The following is a 20213-nucleotide window of genomic DNA, read 5'->3' on the forward strand; positions in this document are numbered from 1 at the left end:
AACTGCCACGTCTACTACGACTACTGTGTGTACTGTGTGTACTGTGTGTACTGCGTGTACTGCTACTAGAGCTACTACTGCACGTTTACACTAGAGCTTTTCTGTCTCTCTACTGCATATTTAAACAGAAAAGATGTCTTTGAAGACTGAGAACCAGGAACTGCACGAGAGGATCCGAAACTTAGAAAATCAGAACCAGGAACAGCTCAAGAGGATCCAAAGCTTAGAACATGAGAACCAAGATCTGAGAGAGAGGATGGAAAAGTCCTCGGATAGGAACCAGCATCTGCAGGAGACGATCCAAATCTTATCGGGCAGGATCAAGTGCCACTTAGAAGAACAGCTCAAGGAACAGGAGGAGCTCCGCTCGCACCACAAGTTGCTGGAGGAAACTCTGATGAGGTGCGACGAAAGAGTTGACGTCTGCCCTCACCTGCGAGAACTGAAGGAGGAACGTCGAAAACATGCAAATTTGAAGGAGGAGCTGGAAGAGTTGAGGACAGTAGTCGATGACACAGGCTCTCGTGAAATGTTTATAAAATCTTATAAGAAGAACATGTCCGCAGATCTGAAAAGAGTGGAGAACAGGTTATCGGAGGAGCGTAAAGAGACAGAGAGACAACGACAGAGGAACAAAGAACTGTCGGAGGAGATGGAGATTCTCTATGATGAACTTCAAAAGATCGAACAGGAGAACACAGGTCTGCAAGGGCAAATCCAGCAGATGCGTGAAGAGCTGCAGAAAGCCCACGCCGAGCTGGAGAGCTCCACGAAGACGTTAGCAGAGGAGCAGAGGAGAAAGCAACTTCTCACACCACTGGAGGAAAAATACGAACTCCACGACGAAGAAGAAGAAGACGAGGACAAGAGCGTGACAGGAGAAGAAGAGGAGAAGGAGGAGAAGGAGGAAGAGGAGAAGGAGGACGGGGAGGAGGAGAGTGGTGGAAGAGAGAGGGCTGGGACAAACTAGATGAAACCCCAGCTTAGACCTGGGTTAGACCTGGGTTAGAGATCAGGTTTAGATTGGGTTTTTAAACCTGGTTTAAACCTGGTTTAGCAGGTACAGAGTGAATGAATAAAGCTGAATAATGTTGTGTAAAACATCTTTGTGACATAAATGTGTGTGAAAAGTGTTGTAGAAATAAAGCGTGACTCACGTGTGTTTGGTTTTATGACACGTCTCTATTCAGACGCGCCGTTATTACAACATGTTTTATATTTGTCACTACAAAATAAATAAACTATTCCAAATATGTTTAAATATATCAACATTTCATCATTTCTAAATCAAATTATTGAAAAAACTGATAAATGAAAAAATGAAACTGAAAAAATGATAAAAAATTTGCTTGCAAGGACTGACATATTTTATAGAAATAGTTTCCTTTCATTTTGAAGTAATATTAAAGTATTCGGAAGAAAAAAGCGACGAATTATGTAAAATCATGCACCTTCTACTTGCTTGTACAATTTTCCCTCCGTAACTGTCAAATGTGTCGCATGAAAAAAGTTTTCTTTCCTCTGAACAAACAACAAAAATGTAGAACTGTATCGTAATAATTGTGTGTGTATAGTGTGTGTGTGTGTTATGTGTGTTTGTGTGTGTTATGTGTGTGTGTGTGTGTATTAAGTGTGTGTTATGTGTGTGTTATGTGTATGTGTGTGTGTGTTATGTGTGTGTGTGTTATGTGTGTGTTGTGTGTGTGTGTTATGTGTGTGTGTGTTATGTGTGTGTGTGTGTTATGTGTGTGTGTGTGTTATGTGTGTGTGTGTGTGTTATGTGTGTGTGTGTGTTATGTGTATGTGTGTTATGTGTGTGTGTGTGTTATGTGTATGTGTGTTATGTGTGTTGTGTTTGTGTGTGTTGTGTGTGTGTTATGTGTGTGTTATGTGTATGTGTGTTATGTGTGTGTATAGTGTGTGTGTGTTATGTGTGTTTGTGTGTGTGTGTGTGTATAGTGTGTGTGTGTGTGTGTGTGTGTGTGTGTGTGTGTTTGTGTGTGTGTGTGTGTTGTGTGTTTGTGAGTGTGTGTGTGTATGTATGTGTGTGTGTGTGTGTGTGTGTGTGTCACATTCTAGAATCTAAAATAGTTTTGGAGCCTGAGAAGCTGTCGCCGTAGCAACGTGATGTTCTAATGCCGTCCTGGATCTCCATGGTGACAGAACTCTGATTTATGACATCATCAGAGAAGCTCGACGCTGCTTTGAAGTAAACTTTGAGTGACACAGTGAAATAAACACTAAAGTGACAGAATACTTTTACTAATACTTTTATTACTGCTACTTCAAAGCAGTACTCTGCTTTATGACGTCATCAGTAAAGGACAAGAACAAAGCACAAAGCAATTGACTGTTTTGAAGAAGATTATAAGTGTAACACGAAACAAACACTACAGACACAGAAAACTGCCACGTCTACTACGACTACTGTGTGTACTGTGTGTACTGTGTGTACTGCGTGTACTGCTACTAGAGCTACTACTGCACGTTTACACTAGAGCTTTTCTGTCTCTCTACTGCATATTTAAACAGAAAAGATGTCTTTGAAGACTGAGAACCAGGAACTGCACGAGAGGATCCGAAACTTAGAAAATCAGAACCAGGAACAGCTCAAGAGGATCCAAAGCTTAGAACATGAGAACCAAGATCTGAGAGAGAGGATGGAAAAGTCCTCGGATAGGAACCAGCATCTGCAGGAGACGATCCAAATCTTATCGGGCAGGATCAAGTGCCACTTAGAAGAACAGCTCAAGGAACAGGAGGAGCTCCGCTCGCACCACAAGTTGCTGGAGGAAACTCTGATGAGGTGCGACGAAAGAGTTGACGTCTGCCCTCACCTGCGAGAACTGAAGGAGGAACGTCGAAAACATGCAAATTTGAAGGAGGAGCTGGAAGAGTTGAGGACAGTAGTCGATGACACAGGCTCTCGTGAAATGTTTATAAAATCTTATAAGAAGAACATGTCCGCAGATCTGAAAAGAGTGGAGAACAGGTTATCGGAGGAGCGTAAAGAGACAGAGAGACAACGACAGAGGAACAAAGAACTGTCGGAGGAGATGGAGATTCTCTATGATGAACTTCAAAAGATCGAACAGGAGAACACAGGTCTGCAAGGGCAAATCCAGCAGCAGATGCGTGAAGAGCTGCAGAAAGCCCACGCCGAGCTGGAGAGCTCCACGAAGACGTTAGCAGAGGAGCAGAGGAGAAAGCAACTTCTCACACCACTGGAGGAAAAATACGAACTCCACGACGAAGAAGAAGAAGACGAGGACAAGAGCGTGACAGGAGAAGAAGAGGAGAAGGAGGAGAAGGAGGAAGAGGAGAAGGAGGACGGGGAGGAGGAGAGTGGTGGAAGAGAGAGGGCTGGGACAAACTAGATGAAACCCCAGCTTAGACCTGGGTTAGACCTGGGTTAGAGATCAGGTTTAGATTGGGTTTTTTTTAAACCTGGTTTAAACCTGGTTTAGCAGGTACAGAGTGAATGAATAAAGCTGAATAATGTTGTGTAAAACATCTTTGTGACATAAATGTGTGTGAAAAGTGTTGTAGAAATAAAGACTCACGTGTGTTTGGTTTTATGACACGTCTCTATTCAGACGCACCGTTATTACAACATGTTTTATATTTGTCACTACAAAATAAATAAACTATTCCAAATATGTTTAAATATATCAACATTTCATCATTTCTAAATCAAATTATTGAAAAAAACTGATAAATGAAAAAATGAAACTGAAAAAATGATAAAAAATTTGCTTGCAAGGACTGACATATTTTATAGAAATAGTTTCCTTTCATTTTGAAGTAATATTAAAGTATTCGGAAGAAAAAAGCGACGAATTATGTAAAATCATGCACCTTCTACTTGCTTGTACAATTTTCCCTCCGTAACTGTCAAATGTGTCGCATGAAAAAAGTTTTCTTTCCTCTGAACAAACAACAAAAATGTAGAACTGTATCGTAATAATTGTGTGTGTATAGTGTGTGTGTATAGTGTGTGTGTGTGTTATGTGTGTTTGTGTGTGTTATGTGTGTGTGTATTATGTGTGTGTTATGTGTATGTGTGTGTGTGTTATGTGTGTGTGTGTTATGTGTGTGTGTGTTATGTGTGTGTGTGTGTGTGTGTGTGTGTGTGTGTGTGTGTGTGTTATGTGTGTGTGTGTGTGTGTGTGTTATGTGTGTGTGTGTGTGTGTGTTATGTGTGTGTGTGTTAGTGTGTGTGTGTGTGTGTTATGTGTGTGTGTGTTATGTGTGTGTGTGTGTGTGTGTGTGTGTGTGTGTGTGTGTGTGTGTGTTATGTGTGTGTGTGTGATGTGTGTGTATAGTGTGTGTGTGTTATGTGTGTGTTGTGTGTGTGTTGTGTGTGTGTTATGTGTGTGTTATGTGTGTGTATAGTGTGTGTGTGTTATGTGTGTGTTATGTGTGTGTATAGTGTGTGTGTTATGTGTGTGTTATGTGTGTTATGTGTGTGTGTGTTATGTGTGTGTTATGTGTGTGTTGTGTGTGTTATGTGTGTGTTGTGTGTGTTATGTGTGTGTTGTGTGTGTGTGTGTTATGTGTGTGTGTGTGTGTGTTTGTGTGTGTTGTGTGTGTGTGTGTGTGTGTGTTATGTGTGTGTATAGTGTGTGTGTGTTATGTGTGTGTGTGTGTGTTTGAGTGTTGGTGATTGGAGAGTCTGATGGTGCAGATTGGCAGCCACACTTCCGTCAGTCTGCCCCAGGGCAGCTGTGGCTACAGTAGTATCTTCCCGCCCCAGAACATGGAGTGAAAGCATGGAGTGAGTGAATAGTGCTGTCAAGTGCTTTGGATGTCTTCAAAGACACAATTTAAACGCAATGATTAGTTAATGAATTCATTCATTAGAGTGCCTGGAGACAGAGAGAGAACATGCAAACTCTGCACAGAGACGCCTGAGGGTCAGCGAGTCTAACCAGGAACCTTTGTGCTGTGAGGTATGAAGTAGTAGTAGCAGTAGCTGTAGTTGTAGCAGTAGTAATAGTAGTAGTAGTCGCAGTAGTTGTTGTTGAAAGCTATATTAGTAGTAGTAGTGGTAGTGGTAGTCATAGTTGTAGCAGTACTTGTAGCAGTAGTTGTTGTTGTAGGCTGTAGTAGTAGTAGTAGTAGTCGTAGTAGTAGTAGTAGTAGTAGTAGTAGTAGTAGTAGTAGCAGTAGTAGCAGTAGCAGTAGTAGTAGTAGCTGTCGTTGTAGGAGTAGTAATAGTAATAGTAGTAGTAGTAGTAGTAGTAGTAGCAGTAGCAGTAGTAGTAGTAGTAGTAGTAGTAGCTGTCGTTGTAGGAGTAGTAATAGTAGTAGTAGTAGCAGTAGCAGTAGCAGTAGTAGTAGTAGTAGTAGTAGTAGTAGTAGTAGTAGTAGTAGTAGTAGTAGTAGTAGCTGTAGTTGTAGGAGTAGTAATAGTAGTAGTAGTAGCAGTAGCAGTAGCAGTAGTAGTAGTAGCTGTCGTTGTAGGAGTAGTAATAGTAGTAGTAGTAGTAGTAGTAGTTGTTGTTGTTGTCGCAGTAGTAGTAGGAGTAGTAGTAGTAGTAATTGTAGCAGTAGTAATAGTAGGAGTAGCAGTAGTAGTAGTAGTAGTAGTAGTAGTAGTAGCTGTCGTTGTAGGAGTAGTAATAGTAGTAGTAGTAGTAGCAGTAGTAGTAGGAGTAGTAGTAGTAGTAGTAGTAATTGTAGCAGTAGTAATAGTAGGAGTAGCAGTAGTAGTAGTAGTAGTAGTAGTAGTAGTAGTAGCTGTCGTTGTAGGAGTAGTAATAGTAGTAGTAGTAGTAGTAGTAGTAGCAGTAGCAGTAGCAGTAGTAGTAGTCGCCACCATGCTGACTTCTCAGAAAGGCGAGTTATTCAAAAACAAGCAGAAGTAGTAAAAGTAATAGTTGCCGTTGTTGCAGCAGTAGTAGTAGTTGTAACCACAAAGTCAAGTTCTCCAAAATCATGTATATACTTCTTTCTAACTTTAACTAAACCGTGTGTACTTCTCTACAGCTTTAGCTAAGAGGATAAATCGAACGTGAATCAAACCGAAAGCTCAAACAGGACTCGACTGGACCAGTGAGAATTCATTAATGCAGTTTACTCCAAATACTAAGCCATAAAATTAGTGAAAAATGCTCCAAAATAACACAGCCACACATTATTGAACCTACTCCTTGGAAAGCCGGCTTTATAGAACCAAACATTCAATATTTCTTAAGACATTTCAGAATCATAATTAGATTTAGCCTGTGGAAAAGCTCGTTAAAACAAACCAGCGGTATTAATTCATCTTATTCTCTCCCGTTGTCTCTGGTGGGAGTGGAGGACTTGTCATATCTCCTTTATCGACCCGCGTTACCGTGACAGTCGTATTAAAAAGCGCCTATGTAAGCTTTAACGCACGGACCACACAAACCGGGGCCACACCTCTCCTCCGTCAGGACTTCTGCTATCGACCGGCTCTTTCCCCCACAGACCTTAACCATACGGGTACGGTTAAGGTCGGTTAAGGTCCACGGGAAAGTCCACTGTCAGCAATTATTATATTCACTTATCACCATGGCAGCCAATGGAATGAAAGTTCTAGGTAAAGTTCAATGCGCACGGTATTGATTCGGTTCATTTTTCATGCTGTCATATAAAGCATACGGGGAATGTGCTCAGAATAAATGAGGGTTAAGAAGAACTTTGACAACATTTATTGATTTTGGAGAAGTTGGATTAGAGTTCAATCCCGTATGTGTTGATGGGACAAAACTTCTCGGCAAAGATGGTACTATTATCAAGATGTCATACACCAGGAAGTAACCAGTGTTGGATGAAGTTCTCAGTTTTGTTACTTAATTAAAAGTACAGATACCGGGGCAAAAGTTGGATTAGAGTTGAATCCCGATCTTGATGTCAACGAAATCACAGTACTCTCTAAGGGACCGTGTAAGTGTGGAAGTACTGGTAGATTTTAAACATGATGTTCTCAAGGTCAACATCAATTGTGTCGGCCCCATGATGAACACAATTGCTCAATATGTGTGCTGGGCAACCCAAGCCAATTAGAGTTTTGTTCTGCAGTAACTTCTTCAAATTTGATAACAGTTTCCCCCATCGCACGTCAACATTCCACCCAAATTTGTGTTGCAATTATCTCCAATAAATGCAATGCATTTTGAAGAGAAATTGTTTTTGCCAATAATTGCAATGGTGTTTGCTGTTTCATTAGGTGTGTCTTTCACCTCAATTAATTTTGTTTGCACACCGCCTTTCTTCCAGTCATAGTACTGGATTATGATGGGGAATATTTTCACTGCTTCGTGGTTACTCCCATTTGTACTTATACCAAAATACTGGACTTTCGTCAGTGCTTCATGTGTGACTTCAACAGAGTGGGGTGCCAAAACACCATTCACAAAGCCTCGGTCTTAGGGCAGGCACAACTATACTTTTTGGTGGTGTCAGAATCAAGGAATGCCCTTTAAAGCAATGCACTACTGTAATCCATGCACCTGTAACTGTGGTGGTGTTTGACAGTGTGAAATGACAGCGCACCCTCCGCTGCATTCACAACATCCCTGGATTTTCCTTGTTTCACTAAGAACTCCGTTATACACGTTACACTACTCTCACCTCGCAAAGCTTTTTTATGTTTTTCGGTGTCCTGGTGAGCTTTGAGGTTCCTGGCACCTCCACCTGACGCTGAAACAAATGTGCTGCTTTGTACACTGTGCACAAGGCCTCCCACTTGTCCCAACAGGGACGGAAAGCAGGGAATTTCTTTTCCAAGTTGAATTTTAGGTCATCACTGGATGAGCTGCCCGCGGGGAGGCAGTTCTATGTTGCGGGAAATGGGAGAGTCCGTAGGCGGCTGCCGCCGTCTGGCGCTGGGGGTGACGCAGCCAGCGGTGGGAATGCCGTGGGAATGCTGGGGGAACGCGGTGCACGGACACTTGAAGTTCTGCTGCTCAGTCCGTAAGTGATAAACTTTACACACTTGTACACTGGAACGTGAATGGATGGACGGACCTGAACTCTGAACTCAGACGACGTATATTACTGAGTTTTGATCCCGACTTTATCTCACTCAATGAAACCCATTTGACTGGAGAAAACTTGACAGACATCAATGGCTATACGTGGTTTGGACAAAATAGAAGAACTCATATTAAAGCCAAAAGAGGCTCAGGAGGGGTTGGTATTCTTATTAAAAATGATGAACCTTGCAAGAATTTGATGTACTTTTAGTTGATAAATCTGATGAGGGTATAATGTGTGTTCATCTTCAGCATGCTGTCTCTAAGTACTCCGTGGCTTTACTCTCTTGTTACCTCCCCCCTGAAGGATCCACATGGGCTGACCCACAGAGGTTGTACAACAATCTTTTGGTTAAAATGTATAATTTGGTTAAATGTGATGCAGTCTATGTTTGTGGAGATTTTAATAGTCGAATTGGGTGTTCAGTTGACTGGATTTGTGATTCTGATTTGGGAATTTCCCAAAGAGAGTGTCTAGATGTAACAACTGGTCTGGTTGTAACAACTTCACCTCTATAACTGTAAGAGGAAGAGCAGTGGTGGACGATATTATCACACCTCATGATTGTTTGCATTCTTCATTGAACTTGGACATTTATAGCCCAAATGAACTCCTTGAGAGGGGGGGTCCTTTTTGTTTTGATTTATTGGATTATTAATGTAAAATGCCAGATCATTCTATGTTGGTTGTAACATTTAAAGGTAGACAAAATAGTTTTGTTTTAAGTAACCATCAACCTAGACAATATAATCAAATAAACCTAAGGAAGTTACCCCCCTATATATTTGCAAATGAACAGTTTCAGAATGCAGTTTCCTTGTTTGTAGATAAACTGACTCTTGCCAGTAACCAAAATTTGATCAATGAAGTATATGAAGAGTTATGTTGCTATGTGTAGGATGTTAAATCTGGCAAAGGGGTGAATCTGACAAGAAAGCAAAGTAAAATAATTGGTAAACCCTATTGGAGTAGAGAGTTAGAGACTCTGTGGAAAGACATGAGGCGAGCTGAAAAACGTTATTTGTTGTGTAAAGGTATAAATAAACAACAACTTAGACTTGAATACAAAGACAAGCAGCACCAGTTTGATAAAAAAAACTCAGAGCTTATAAAAGAAGAAGACAAAGAGGGCAGGCATTACAAATTGAATACAGTCAAACACATAATTCTCAATTATTTTGGAGCATGGTGAATAAACTAGGCCCACAAAAGGTCAAACAAATCCCTGTAGAGGTGATCTCAGATGATGGCTCCTTAGTTTTTGATATCGAAAGTGTTCTGAAAAAGTGGGGAACTGACTTTGGAATTTTGTTTGCAGGAAGTTTTGTCTCCTCTGAGTGGAATGAGTCTTATTTGGAAATGGCAGTGACTCAAAGAAATCAAATGGAGATGTGTAAACAGTTCACCTTCCCTAATCCTTATTTAAACTTTGATATTACAGAGGATGAATTAAAAAAGGCCATTGATAAATCAAAAGTTAAGAAAGCCACTGGATTTGATAATTTGTCCAATGAACTGCTAAAACAGCCTGGTCTGTTCCCAGTGCTTTACAGTCTTTTATTTACCTGTTTTAAACAGGGTCTTGTCCCCTCTGATTGGCAAAAATCTATTATTAAACCAATACCAAAGTGTCAACTGCAGATCCCCGAGTCCCCATGAACTACAGGGGCATCAGCCTTCTTAGTTGTGTGTATAAACTTTATTCGAGTGTTCTTAATGAGAGGCTGCTCTGTTACCTTGAATCCTTTAATGTATTGGCAGAGGAGCAGAATGGGTTTAGGAAGAAAAGAGCCTGTATAGATCACATATATTCTTTAACTTCTATAGTAAATGTTAGAAAAGAAGAGGGAAATTCTACCTTTGTTTGTTTTATAGATTTTCAGAAAGCCTTTGATTGTGTAAATCGGGACCTGCTCTATTTTCAGCTGTTACAAACTGGTATTGACGGTAGATTTTATGAGTCAATCAAAGCTATCTGTAACAATCCCATATCTTGTGTCCAGGTTAATGAGCACTTGACTGACTGGTTCCCAACACCACACGGTGTAAAGCAGGGTGATGTGCTATCTCCCACATTATTTGCTATTTTCATCAATAATTTGGTAAATGAAGTAAAAGAAGCAAATGTTGGCGTTAATGTGGGAGATCTAAAAGTGTGTATATTGCTTTATGCTGATGATATAGTGCTTATTTCAGAAAATGAACTGGATCTTCAAAGGATGTTGAATATTGTCCATACCTGGTGCAACCAAATGAGACTGAAGATAAATTGTGAGAAAACTCAGGTGATTCATTTTAGAAAACAGAGCCATAAATTGACAAACTTTCAATTCCATTTTGGTGCCACTTCCTTGTCCTTAACAAAAAAGTACAAATATTTGGGACTTGTTTTGGATGAACATCTTACATTTGATGAAGGAATCAAAGCTCTGTCAGAGTCAGCAGGTCGAGCCTTATGTGCACTGATAAACAAAGTTAAAGCATGTCGTGACCTGGGCTACAAAACCTACACTGAACTGTCCAGGGCCTGTGTCTGTCCTGTTCTGGACTATGGAGCTGGAGTCTGGGGTCACTGTAAACACACCCACAGTGAAAAAGTTCAGTGCAGAGCTCTGAGGTACTTTTTAGGCGTGCACAAAAAGGCGCCTAAACTTGCTCTGTATGGAGATATGGGCTGGAACCATGTGAAGTGAGACACATTTGTGACATGGTGCGGTTATGGAACAGGTTGGTTAATTTGCCAGACACAAGATTAACCAAACATGTATTTAACTGGAGTCTGTTACATAAATCGTCCTGGAGTAGAGAGATGGAGAAAATTTTTGAGATTGCAGATCTCCAGTTTATTTACAGAAATAAGTTAATCTGTAGTGTTCGACAAGTGAGGAACATTTACTTTGTAAGTATAAACAAAAGTGGCACAATGACATCTTCTGTAAACCAAAATTAAGAACATATATCTTAATTAAAGACTGTTTTGGACCTGAACCATATGTCACCCTGAACCTGAGCAGAGGTCAGAGGTCAGTATGTGCCCAGTTGAGGTGTGGGACTCTGCCTCTGGCCTTGGAGACGGGACGATTCCACTCTGTCCCAGAGGAGGAGCGCACTTGTGTCTGTGCGATTTAAAGGACATTGAAAATGAAATGCATTTTTTGTTTTACTGTCCTTTGTATCATGACCTTCGCTGTCAGTTGTTGTCTAATGTGTCTTTCTGTTGGTTTGTTATGTCTGATAAGGAGAGACTTAAGTATTTGTTTAAAAGTAATGTTTTTAAGTTGGCTCAGATTGTGCTGAAAGCCTGGGACCTCCGTAAGAGGACACTTTATGTTTGATGTGTGATCTGTCTGCTTATTGTTTTATGTGTCTTATAAGTCCATGTGGGCTGGGCACCAACTAATGGTGCATGACACTAAATAAGTAAAATAAATTAAACTAAAACTAAACTAAACTCCAAGTCATCATTTGCGCTTCGGCATGTTGCAAACTGACTGTTAGCGCTACCAAACTGAAGGTGCTCAGGGATGTGTGCACAGTGCCCTAGAGCCAGTCAATTTAATGGCTCAATGAAAGATAATGAAAACATGGACATTTGCATCACTTTATAAAAAAAAAAAAACTAAAAAAAAAAACGGATGGCCAGAACAGGATGTAAAAAACGGACATTTCTAGGGAAAAACGGATATTTGGTCGCCCTAGTAGAAGTAGTAGTTGTTGTAGGTTGTAGTAGTAGTAATAGGCAAAAGATTACTCAAGTAAAAGTAAAGTATGACTTGAAAAAATGTACTTAAGTAAAACTATTGAAGTACCTAGTTTAAAATTGTACATTAAGAGTCAAAAGTAAAAGTATTTTGCAGAGACTTTTAGAACAAAAGGATGAAATGTAGTGATTTTGAAGAAAGAAATTAGCAGATGTTAAGTGATTTTATTTATTTCATAATTTTTCTCACTGTTTTTGTGCATTTGTGTATTTGTTTGCTCAAAGTTGGGACAGAAACTCAAATTAAATGTGCTAAAAATAAGTCACTTATTACTTTTTATTTTTCAGTCCAGATCTAAAATGTAGTGGAGTAGAAAGTACAGATATCTGCTCTGAAATGTAGTGAAGTAAAAGTAAAAAGTATCCACTGTAAAATGTACTTAAGTAAAGTGCAGATACCTAAAAAGTATTGCACATGTACTTTTGCACTTTCTTACCTTCTACTACTGATGCGGTGACATAAGAAAATATGAACTAAACTAAACTAAACTAAACTAAACTAAACTAAACTATGGACTAAACTTTAATTCCTGTGCTGTGTGCTGTTGATGTGACAAAAGGTCTTTGCAAAGTTCCATGCACAAGATAGTAATGTTATTCATTTTTCATTCTTTCATAAAAGAAACACCAAGGTGAGGGGAGTTCTGAAAACATCCTGTTTTACAGACAAGGCTCATGGTGATTTTTGTAGAAGTTATAAACTGTGTTTGAATGTGTAGACGGGCGAAAAAATCAAATGCACAAGACAGTCACTTTAAACCATTTTGGAAACTATCAAATAAGAAACACTGAGATGAGATGTGTTTAGAACAGATTACAATTCTTTTGAAGGTGCACTGTGTAACTTCAAATAACGACTTTGGTGGCACACACTGAGCAGTTTTTGAATATTTTTTTATCATATCATGCAATTTTAACCGGCTAAGAAGTGCAGCATGTGCATGTATGTAAAGGACACAAAAAAGAGAAAGCTTGATTGTATGAAATGAGCAGTTTGTTTTTACTGTATCCATAGAGACCGTACCCTGCAAGAGGCTAGTTGAGGACCTAGTGGACAAGCTCGCTCTGGACACTTGAGATGCTACAACATATGTGGCCACAAATACGTCAGAAGAGCTTCCAGAAGAAACACTTTGAGGGAATGGACCATTTCATCACCAATGGAAGCACTAGACAGACTGGTGCCACCTAGTGCCTCCACTCAATTTCATTTCTCTCCAGCGACTAGATCAGGAATTGGAATACACTAGACGGTTCGCACAAACCCCGGAAGTGCGAGTTCGGACACCAGCCAATCAGCGAAGAGCCAGACATTCAGTGTTGTCAATGATTCCCAAGATCAAGGATTTAAAGCCAGAACGACGAGAATGTTTGGTGAATTTTATTAAGGGGAAAGATGTTATTGTCCTTCTTCCTACGGGATTTGGGAAAAGCTTCCTATACCAGTTAGCCCCGTTAGCGGCGCATTACATACGTCACAACCAAATAGCAGCAATTGGTTAAATTTAAAAAGCCGGTTTCCACAAAGTGAAACCGGCTGATGAATCAGGCTACCGAAGCACCAGAGCGGAGTAAGAATGAGGCCTTTCCTGTTGTGTTCACCTGGAGGCTGGAGTGATACTGTGGCACACAAAGGAGCAACACTTTTGGCTCTTCTCCTCAGACGGCCTTGACACAGATCTGCAAACTCTACCTGATCAGACCTTTGACAGAGACACAAAGGCCACTGAGACTTACAGTGGAAATGTTGCAGAAACATCAATGCAACAGTTTGCTGCAACAAAACTTGTATTTCCCTCGGGATCAATAAAGTCTCTCTTTTCTGAATGGTCCACCACCTGCTTGCCTCCATCTACTTGTTATCACTTTGCCTTGAATATTACATGGTATGACATTAAATAGGGGTGTAACAATATCCAAGTTTAACGATACGATATTGTCACGGGATGAACCTCACGGTACGATATTTCTTGCGATATTTTGTGGAGACTAACAAAACTATGAATATGTTGCTTTTTCCTCTTAAAATGTCTTGACAAGATTTAATCCAAAGAACTAAGACTTAAAAGTGTTAGAACTGTTATTTCTTCTTGTAGTCTGCACTGAAATGGAGCAAAGGATCATGGTCTATGTAGTTCCCTCTGTCTTTTTTATTGCTGCACTGTGTCGAAGGACATAATATATTTCTGCCAGATGTTTGATTGACAGATACTGTAACCTATCAGATGTTATTGTGTTTTAAGTTTGGTTGACAGCGCTATGTGTTTTAGTTGTTTTCAGTGCGTCGTGCGGAGCTCGTGGGTGTGAAGTGTCGTGTGCGTATAAAAGAAGTGAGTAGTGGTTTAAAGAAAGGCACATATACATCAAGCTGTTTACAGAGTGTTGTGAAGTTTTTAGCAGTAGAAGATTATAGAAAATGTGTGTTCAAGGGTCAATTATATGTTTCAAGAAAATGCTACGTGCTAGATGCTAAGTGCTAGCTAGCGGCCTGCTATTATTACAGAGCTATTACCACTCGTTTCCGACATGTTTGTTTAGCTATTTTATAGAGCACAGGTGTCAAACATAAGGCCCGGGGGCCAGATCCGGCCCTCCAAGGCCTTTAATGTGGCCCTCTGCTGATTTTCTACTAAAATATTTTAATTATATTTTCTTTTAAAATATTGTATTTTCTGCGGTGCTTATATCAGCGTCTCCAGTGCCTCTGTACGTGGCCCCTCCCACCAGAGCAGCACAAATGAAGACTTGTCTCTTTCCAAACGCTCTTAAAGGACGATCGATTTGACTGTTGACCGTGACACCCTCATCAGCAAAAATGTCAAAAATGAGGAAAGTGGACGCTGAGTGCAGGATTTTCCTAAAAAAATTGACTTATTCCTATTTACATACAATTTAAAGTTAAAACACTGTGTTGAAATTACATTTTTCTTAAAGTTTCAGGTTGTTCATGATAATATAATATTTTGTAAAAGAAAGAGTTCATCAATTAAAAAAAGATTTCTGTAATAGATTTGTGTTTCTCTGCACAAATATTTGAACTTATTGTTGTTTTTGGGGTTTATATGTCATGAGTTTTCTGATCCGGCCCCTTTGGGATCAAAGTCGGTTGGATACGGCCCCCGGACCAAAATGAGTTTGACACCCCTGTTATAGAGTATAATTTATATATTTTCCTTTGTTTGTTACAGGACCACACACACACACACCCACCCACATAACTTCAACGTTTTTAATAAAAATCATAAACTTCATCATCTCTCATCGTGCAGTCTTACCGATGCCCCCTGGTGGTCACAACAATTATAAGCCACACAACTAGTTTCCCCATAACATGCACCATAACTCTTAATTTAAGCAACGAGACTTGTAATACGATATTGTGATGGTCCACGATGTTATTGTGAGAACTTTGACGATACAATATCACAATATTTCGGTTTTGGTTTACATCCCTAGTATTAAACTTCTATATCACTTCAAATTAGACGAATTTTGATTTCTGAAAGTATGCATTGCTTTTGAGAGCATGGCCTCCTCTCCACAGATTTAACCTGTAACTTGGCCTGGTGGCGTCACATTTGTTTCCATGGAGCTCAAAATTGTTGTGCTATTCCAGGCAAAGCAATAACATTTCCATAGAGACAATAGGTGGTGTAAACTCTACTAGAAAAGTTACACAGTGGACCTTTAAGTCTCTTCACCTTTATATAGTTTTACAGGTAAATTTTTTTTGCAATAAATAAGTTCATGGCCATACTGTGGAACATTCTAGGAAAAAGCATAACATTTCCACAGAGACGAGCATGTGACTGACCTTCGAGAAAAGTTACACAGTGCAGCTTTATGGTCCGTGTACCATTCGTTCTTTTGAATTTCAATTAAGAAAAAAAAAACAATAAAATGGGAAAACAGTTTGTTATTTCATTATTCTGTTTTAGTCTCAAACAAGATAACAGATTTCGACCTCTATTTCCAATGTTTAATTTAAAGTTTATTCCTAATAACACCAAACAAAAAACAGTCTCTGTGCCTATTTCAATTTTGATATTTTATTCTCTTTGGTTTATTTACCCCGGTGCGGGCGAATTCAGTGTCAATCATGGATCTATAATAAAAACTATTTTTATTATAGTTCTGTGGTGTCAGCTGAACAAAGTTTATCACCTCGCTGTTTCCTGTTTCCCATCATGGACTTCAATAATTACTTTCTAACTCTACGTTCAGACTGCAGCCTGAAGTGACCCAAATCAGATTTTTTTGCCCCATGCTCATGTATCGGATCTTTTAATGACAGTCTGAACGACACAGATCTAATTTTTTCAAATGCGACCCAGGACACTTGGATATGTGCTCCTAAAACCGATACATATCTGATCTTTTGACACGCGACTTCAGTCTGAACGGCCAAAGCGCATTCATCCCACCTACACATCAGGCTCAGAGTCTCGTCGATGAAGGGAAAGCGAGGTTAGTGAGTTCATTCATGTTTGGGGGATCTCTGTATTCAGGCCAAACTGGAGGCGTCTTATCAGAACCGGACAGTTTTTGAAATGATTGCCAAAGAAGTGTCCTGGCTCCAATGTCAAAGAAAAATAGCGAGCCTGCGAGCCAAATACAAGAAGGATAAAGACTCAAACAAACGAAGCGGGCGTGGACGTGTAACCTGCCCATTTTACCAAGAACTGGACCGAATTTTCGGACACAAGCCCAGCGTTTAGGCGACTTCCATAAACTCTGAACTCAATCACTGCGAGTGACGTCGTCGTGTCCAATGCTCATGCGGGACACTTTTGAGGCATTTAAAGTTTACACTGGAGATCAATCAATCAAACGTTATTTGTATAGCACTTTTCATACATTTGAAATGAAGCACAAAGTGCTTCACATGCAACAGAAAAATTTCAATACATTAACCCCCCCCCCCATATATACAACAATTTAAACAGAAACATAAAAACTAAAAAATAAACATAAAGCTCTTAAGAGTTATAGTAAAAATTAAAATGTATAGCTAAGATCAGATGGAGACCAAGTAAAATAGTGATGACAATTTAATTTAAAACAACTATAATAATAACAATAATAATGCTAATTTAAGTTATAACAACAAAAATTTCAGTTAAAAGCTAAATTAAAAAGATGTTTTAAGTTTACCTTTAAAAATATGAACACTCGCAGCGGACCTCAGATCCTCAGGCCGTAAAAGCTAAAAGACGCCTCAGCGTGGGTTTTAGTTTGGACTCTTGGGACAGTTAAAAGGAGACTACCTGAGGACCTGAGAGTCCGAGAGGGCTCATATGATAAAAGCAGATAAATAAATAGGATTAAGACCATTAAGAGCTTTATAAACCAATAAAAGAACTTTAAAATCTATCCTGAAGCTCACAGGAAGCCAGTGCAGAGACTTCAGTATTGGGGTGATGGAGATCACTTACAAGTCACATTTAATTGGAAATGTGAATGACCTTGCAAAAAAATTGGATTTCACAAAAAAATCTGAATTGAGCATTGAGCCCTGCAGTCTGAAAGTACAGAAACACGTCGCTATAAAAGAAGAAAACTGCAATTTTTCAAGTTAGTCCTTCTAGCAGCTTAATTTCCAAGTCCTATAAACCAAATTGAAATAGGCACCGAGACTGTTTTTTGAACTTTAAATTCAATATCGGAAACAGACGTCGAAATTTGTTTTTTGGTTTGACACTGAAACGGAACAATGAAATAAACTGTTAACCCATTTTATTGTTTTTCAGTTGAAATTCAAAAGAACGAATGGTGCACGGACCTGTTACGTTTCTTCATGTTTAAATTCCACCTTTGTACAGTTTTACAGGTAAGTTTTTTTTCCTCCACTCGCTTCTACTGCCTTTTGAAATAAAACCGTCTAACAGGATTACGTTTGTTCCTATTGTGAGGAGCAGTTGATAATAAAAGAGGGTACATCCTAGAGCCTGTTCTTTCACTGGGGGCAGAGTCTGTGGGCCGTTTGAAGACGTGCCAATAATGATAATGTACAAAGGCCCGTGTTAGGAGTACACTCACGTATGGGGCTCTTTATGTCCGTAAATCTCTGCCAAAAAATAAGTACAAAGGAATAAAACATTGGCAAAATATCAGAAAAATTATGTCAGGTTTTTCTATTCTTTGTTGAAGGTGCACTGTGTCACTTTTTGGTGGTCGTCCGTCGTCTGCTTGTTGCCGTGGAGATGTTATTGCTCTGCCTGGAATGTTCCACAGTATGACATTAAACAGCTTTACCTTACTTTTTCAAGCGCTTGTATCCGTGATCTCGTCCTTTCGGTCACTACCCAGAGCTCATGACCATAGGTGAGAGTAGGAACGAAGACTGACCGGTAAATCGAGAGCTTTGCCTTTCGGCTCAGCTCCCTCTTCACCACAACGGTCCGATACAGCGACCGCATCACTGCCGAAGCTGCAGTAGCTGGAGTAGAGCCGCTGCTCCTCCATGTCGAGAGGAGCCAGTTGAGGTGGCTCGGGCATCTGTTCCGGATGCCTCCTGGACGCCTCCCTCGGGAGGTGTTCCGGGCATGTCCCACCAGGAGGAGGCCCCGGGGAAGACCCAGGACACGCTGGAGGGACTATGTCTCTCGGCTGGCCTGGGAACGCCTCGGGGTCCCCCCGGAGGAGCTGGAGGACGTGTCTGGGGTGAAGGAAGTCGTGGATGGATGGACCTTACTTTTTTTGTTTGTTTTTTCAATTTCAGGTGGTTTTATAGCTCAAAAATGCCTACAAAAACGGACATTCTGACTGAGAGCGGGGTCGCCTCTCCTCAGACTCTCTGGCCTGTAACTTGGTCTGCGTTGGTCTCCATGAGGATAGAAATGTTTAATGCCATACTGTCAAACATTCCAGCAACAACATAGCATTTGACAGACCCTCCACCAGAAAAGTTACACAATGCAACTTCAAACGAGCATTGCGTAACTTTTTAGTGAAGGTCAACAACTTGCTTTGTTTTAAATGCCCCACAGTATGGCATTAAACTTACGTATGTCCATGGAGACAAGCCCACAATCCCTCCAGGCCAAGTTACAGGTCAGATCTGTGGAGAAGTGAGCTCAGTCTGTGTAAGAATGCTTGTTTTTTGTAGTATTTGTGAGCAGTAAATGCAGTATAGATGAGTTTAATGCCATACTGTGAAACCTTTCAGGCAAAGCAGTTATATTGCCATGGAAACAAGTTTGTGGTGGACCCCCAGTCAGTGCACCTTTGACTATTACAGTGAAAACAATAGAATCTCAAGACAATTTGGCTACGTTCAGACTGCAGGGCTTAACGCTCAATTCCGATTTTTTTGTGAAATCTGATATTTTGTGAGGTCGTTCACATTTCCAATTAAATGTGACTTGTATGTGACTCGTGTTAAACAGCCCGAAAGTGTCCCGCATGTGCACTGGAGACACGACGACATCAACCACAGCAAGCGTGCTCTTTTTTTTTACGGAAGTTGTCCAAACATGGCAGCATTGAGCACCTGAAGATTCTAAAGTTGCTCTTGTACCGGAGCCAGAACATGAACAACTTACTTGTTTTGAGGAGATTGAGAAGGAGAAGGACGAGGTTTTTGGTCGTGGTGTTTTGTGGGACAGCAGCAGCGACATCCATTGAAAGGAACGTGTAGATGTGGAGACGTAGCCAAGAGTGGTGAGTGGTGATGTGCTTCGCTTCAGTGACACGGACTTCATTAACAATTTTTGCCTTCTTCAGCGCAGAATAGTGACGTTTGTGGCTTTTTGACAACAGCCAAAGCGCAGTCATCCACCTACACGTTACTCAAGGTCTGTTTGTGATGAGGAAAACAACATTATAACATATTTGAGAAAACAGCATAATATAATGGGCCCTTTACAAAAAACAATTTCAGCCTAGACAATTACTTTTTATTCCAAATGGGGTTTCTTCTTCACAGATCTGACCTTCTGCTAATCTTGGTCCATCATCATCTTAACATCACGTGACTCTATGAAGATAAATATGCTTAAAGAAGACACAGTTGTAATCTATGACATCTTTGGATCATTATGTTATCTGGACATTTTTGATCACAATATTCAACTAAAATGACTTAATAAAAGAAACAATTCTGCTGACTTCCTCGTTAGAAATCTGTGGTGCCTAATGGGAGCTCGCATCCCCATAAACATCATCACAACAAAGGGCTGTGAAGTTGTATGTACCCTTGACGCAGCATCCTACATTTGAGAGAACTGCTCATATAAATATCATAAAATACTAAATAATAGCCGGGGTGTTTCTTTGTTTCAGCCACTTAACAGACCAGGCCTTTATTTGAGACCAGGCGGCAATTTATGGCAGACAATTAATTCCTTCCTTATAAAAATCTCGCTCAGCAAAACTGGGAAAATATGGTCCTCAAATTCTTTTGACCAGTATGACTATAATTTAAAGTTTTTACGGCACATCTCGG

General features: G+C 40.1%; 2 protein-coding genes across 2 annotated transcripts; both read left to right on the plus strand.

Moving 5' to 3' along the window:
- The first annotated feature begins 54 nt into the window (after positions 1 to 54).
- LOC129407252 (M protein, serotype 2.1-like) lies at positions 55 to 1145 on the plus strand. The gene is made up of 2 exons (XM_055147849.1): positions 55 to 871; positions 1140 to 1145. The coding sequence occupies exons 1-2, from the start codon at positions 134 to 136 to the stop codon at positions 1143 to 1145; spliced, it is 744 nt and encodes a 247-aa protein (XP_055003824.1). The 5' UTR covers positions 55 to 133.
- A 1268-nt stretch (positions 1146 to 2413) lies between these two features.
- LOC129407253 (trichohyalin-like) lies at positions 2414 to 7948 on the plus strand. The gene is made up of 2 exons (XM_055147850.1): positions 2414 to 3278; positions 7730 to 7948. The coding sequence occupies exons 1-2, from the start codon at positions 2538 to 2540 to the stop codon at positions 7946 to 7948; spliced, it is 960 nt and encodes a 319-aa protein (XP_055003825.1). The 5' UTR covers positions 2414 to 2537.
- The last annotated feature ends 12265 nt before the right edge of the window (positions 7949 to 20213 follow it).

The sequence above is a fragment of the Boleophthalmus pectinirostris genome, unplaced genomic scaffold, assembly GCF_026225935.1.
Source record: "Boleophthalmus pectinirostris isolate CB_2022bp ecotype Guang Dong unplaced genomic scaffold, ASM2622593v1 HiC_scaffold_9, whole genome shotgun sequence".
Lineage (NCBI taxonomy): Eukaryota > Metazoa > Chordata > Actinopteri > Gobiiformes > Gobiidae > Boleophthalmus > Boleophthalmus pectinirostris.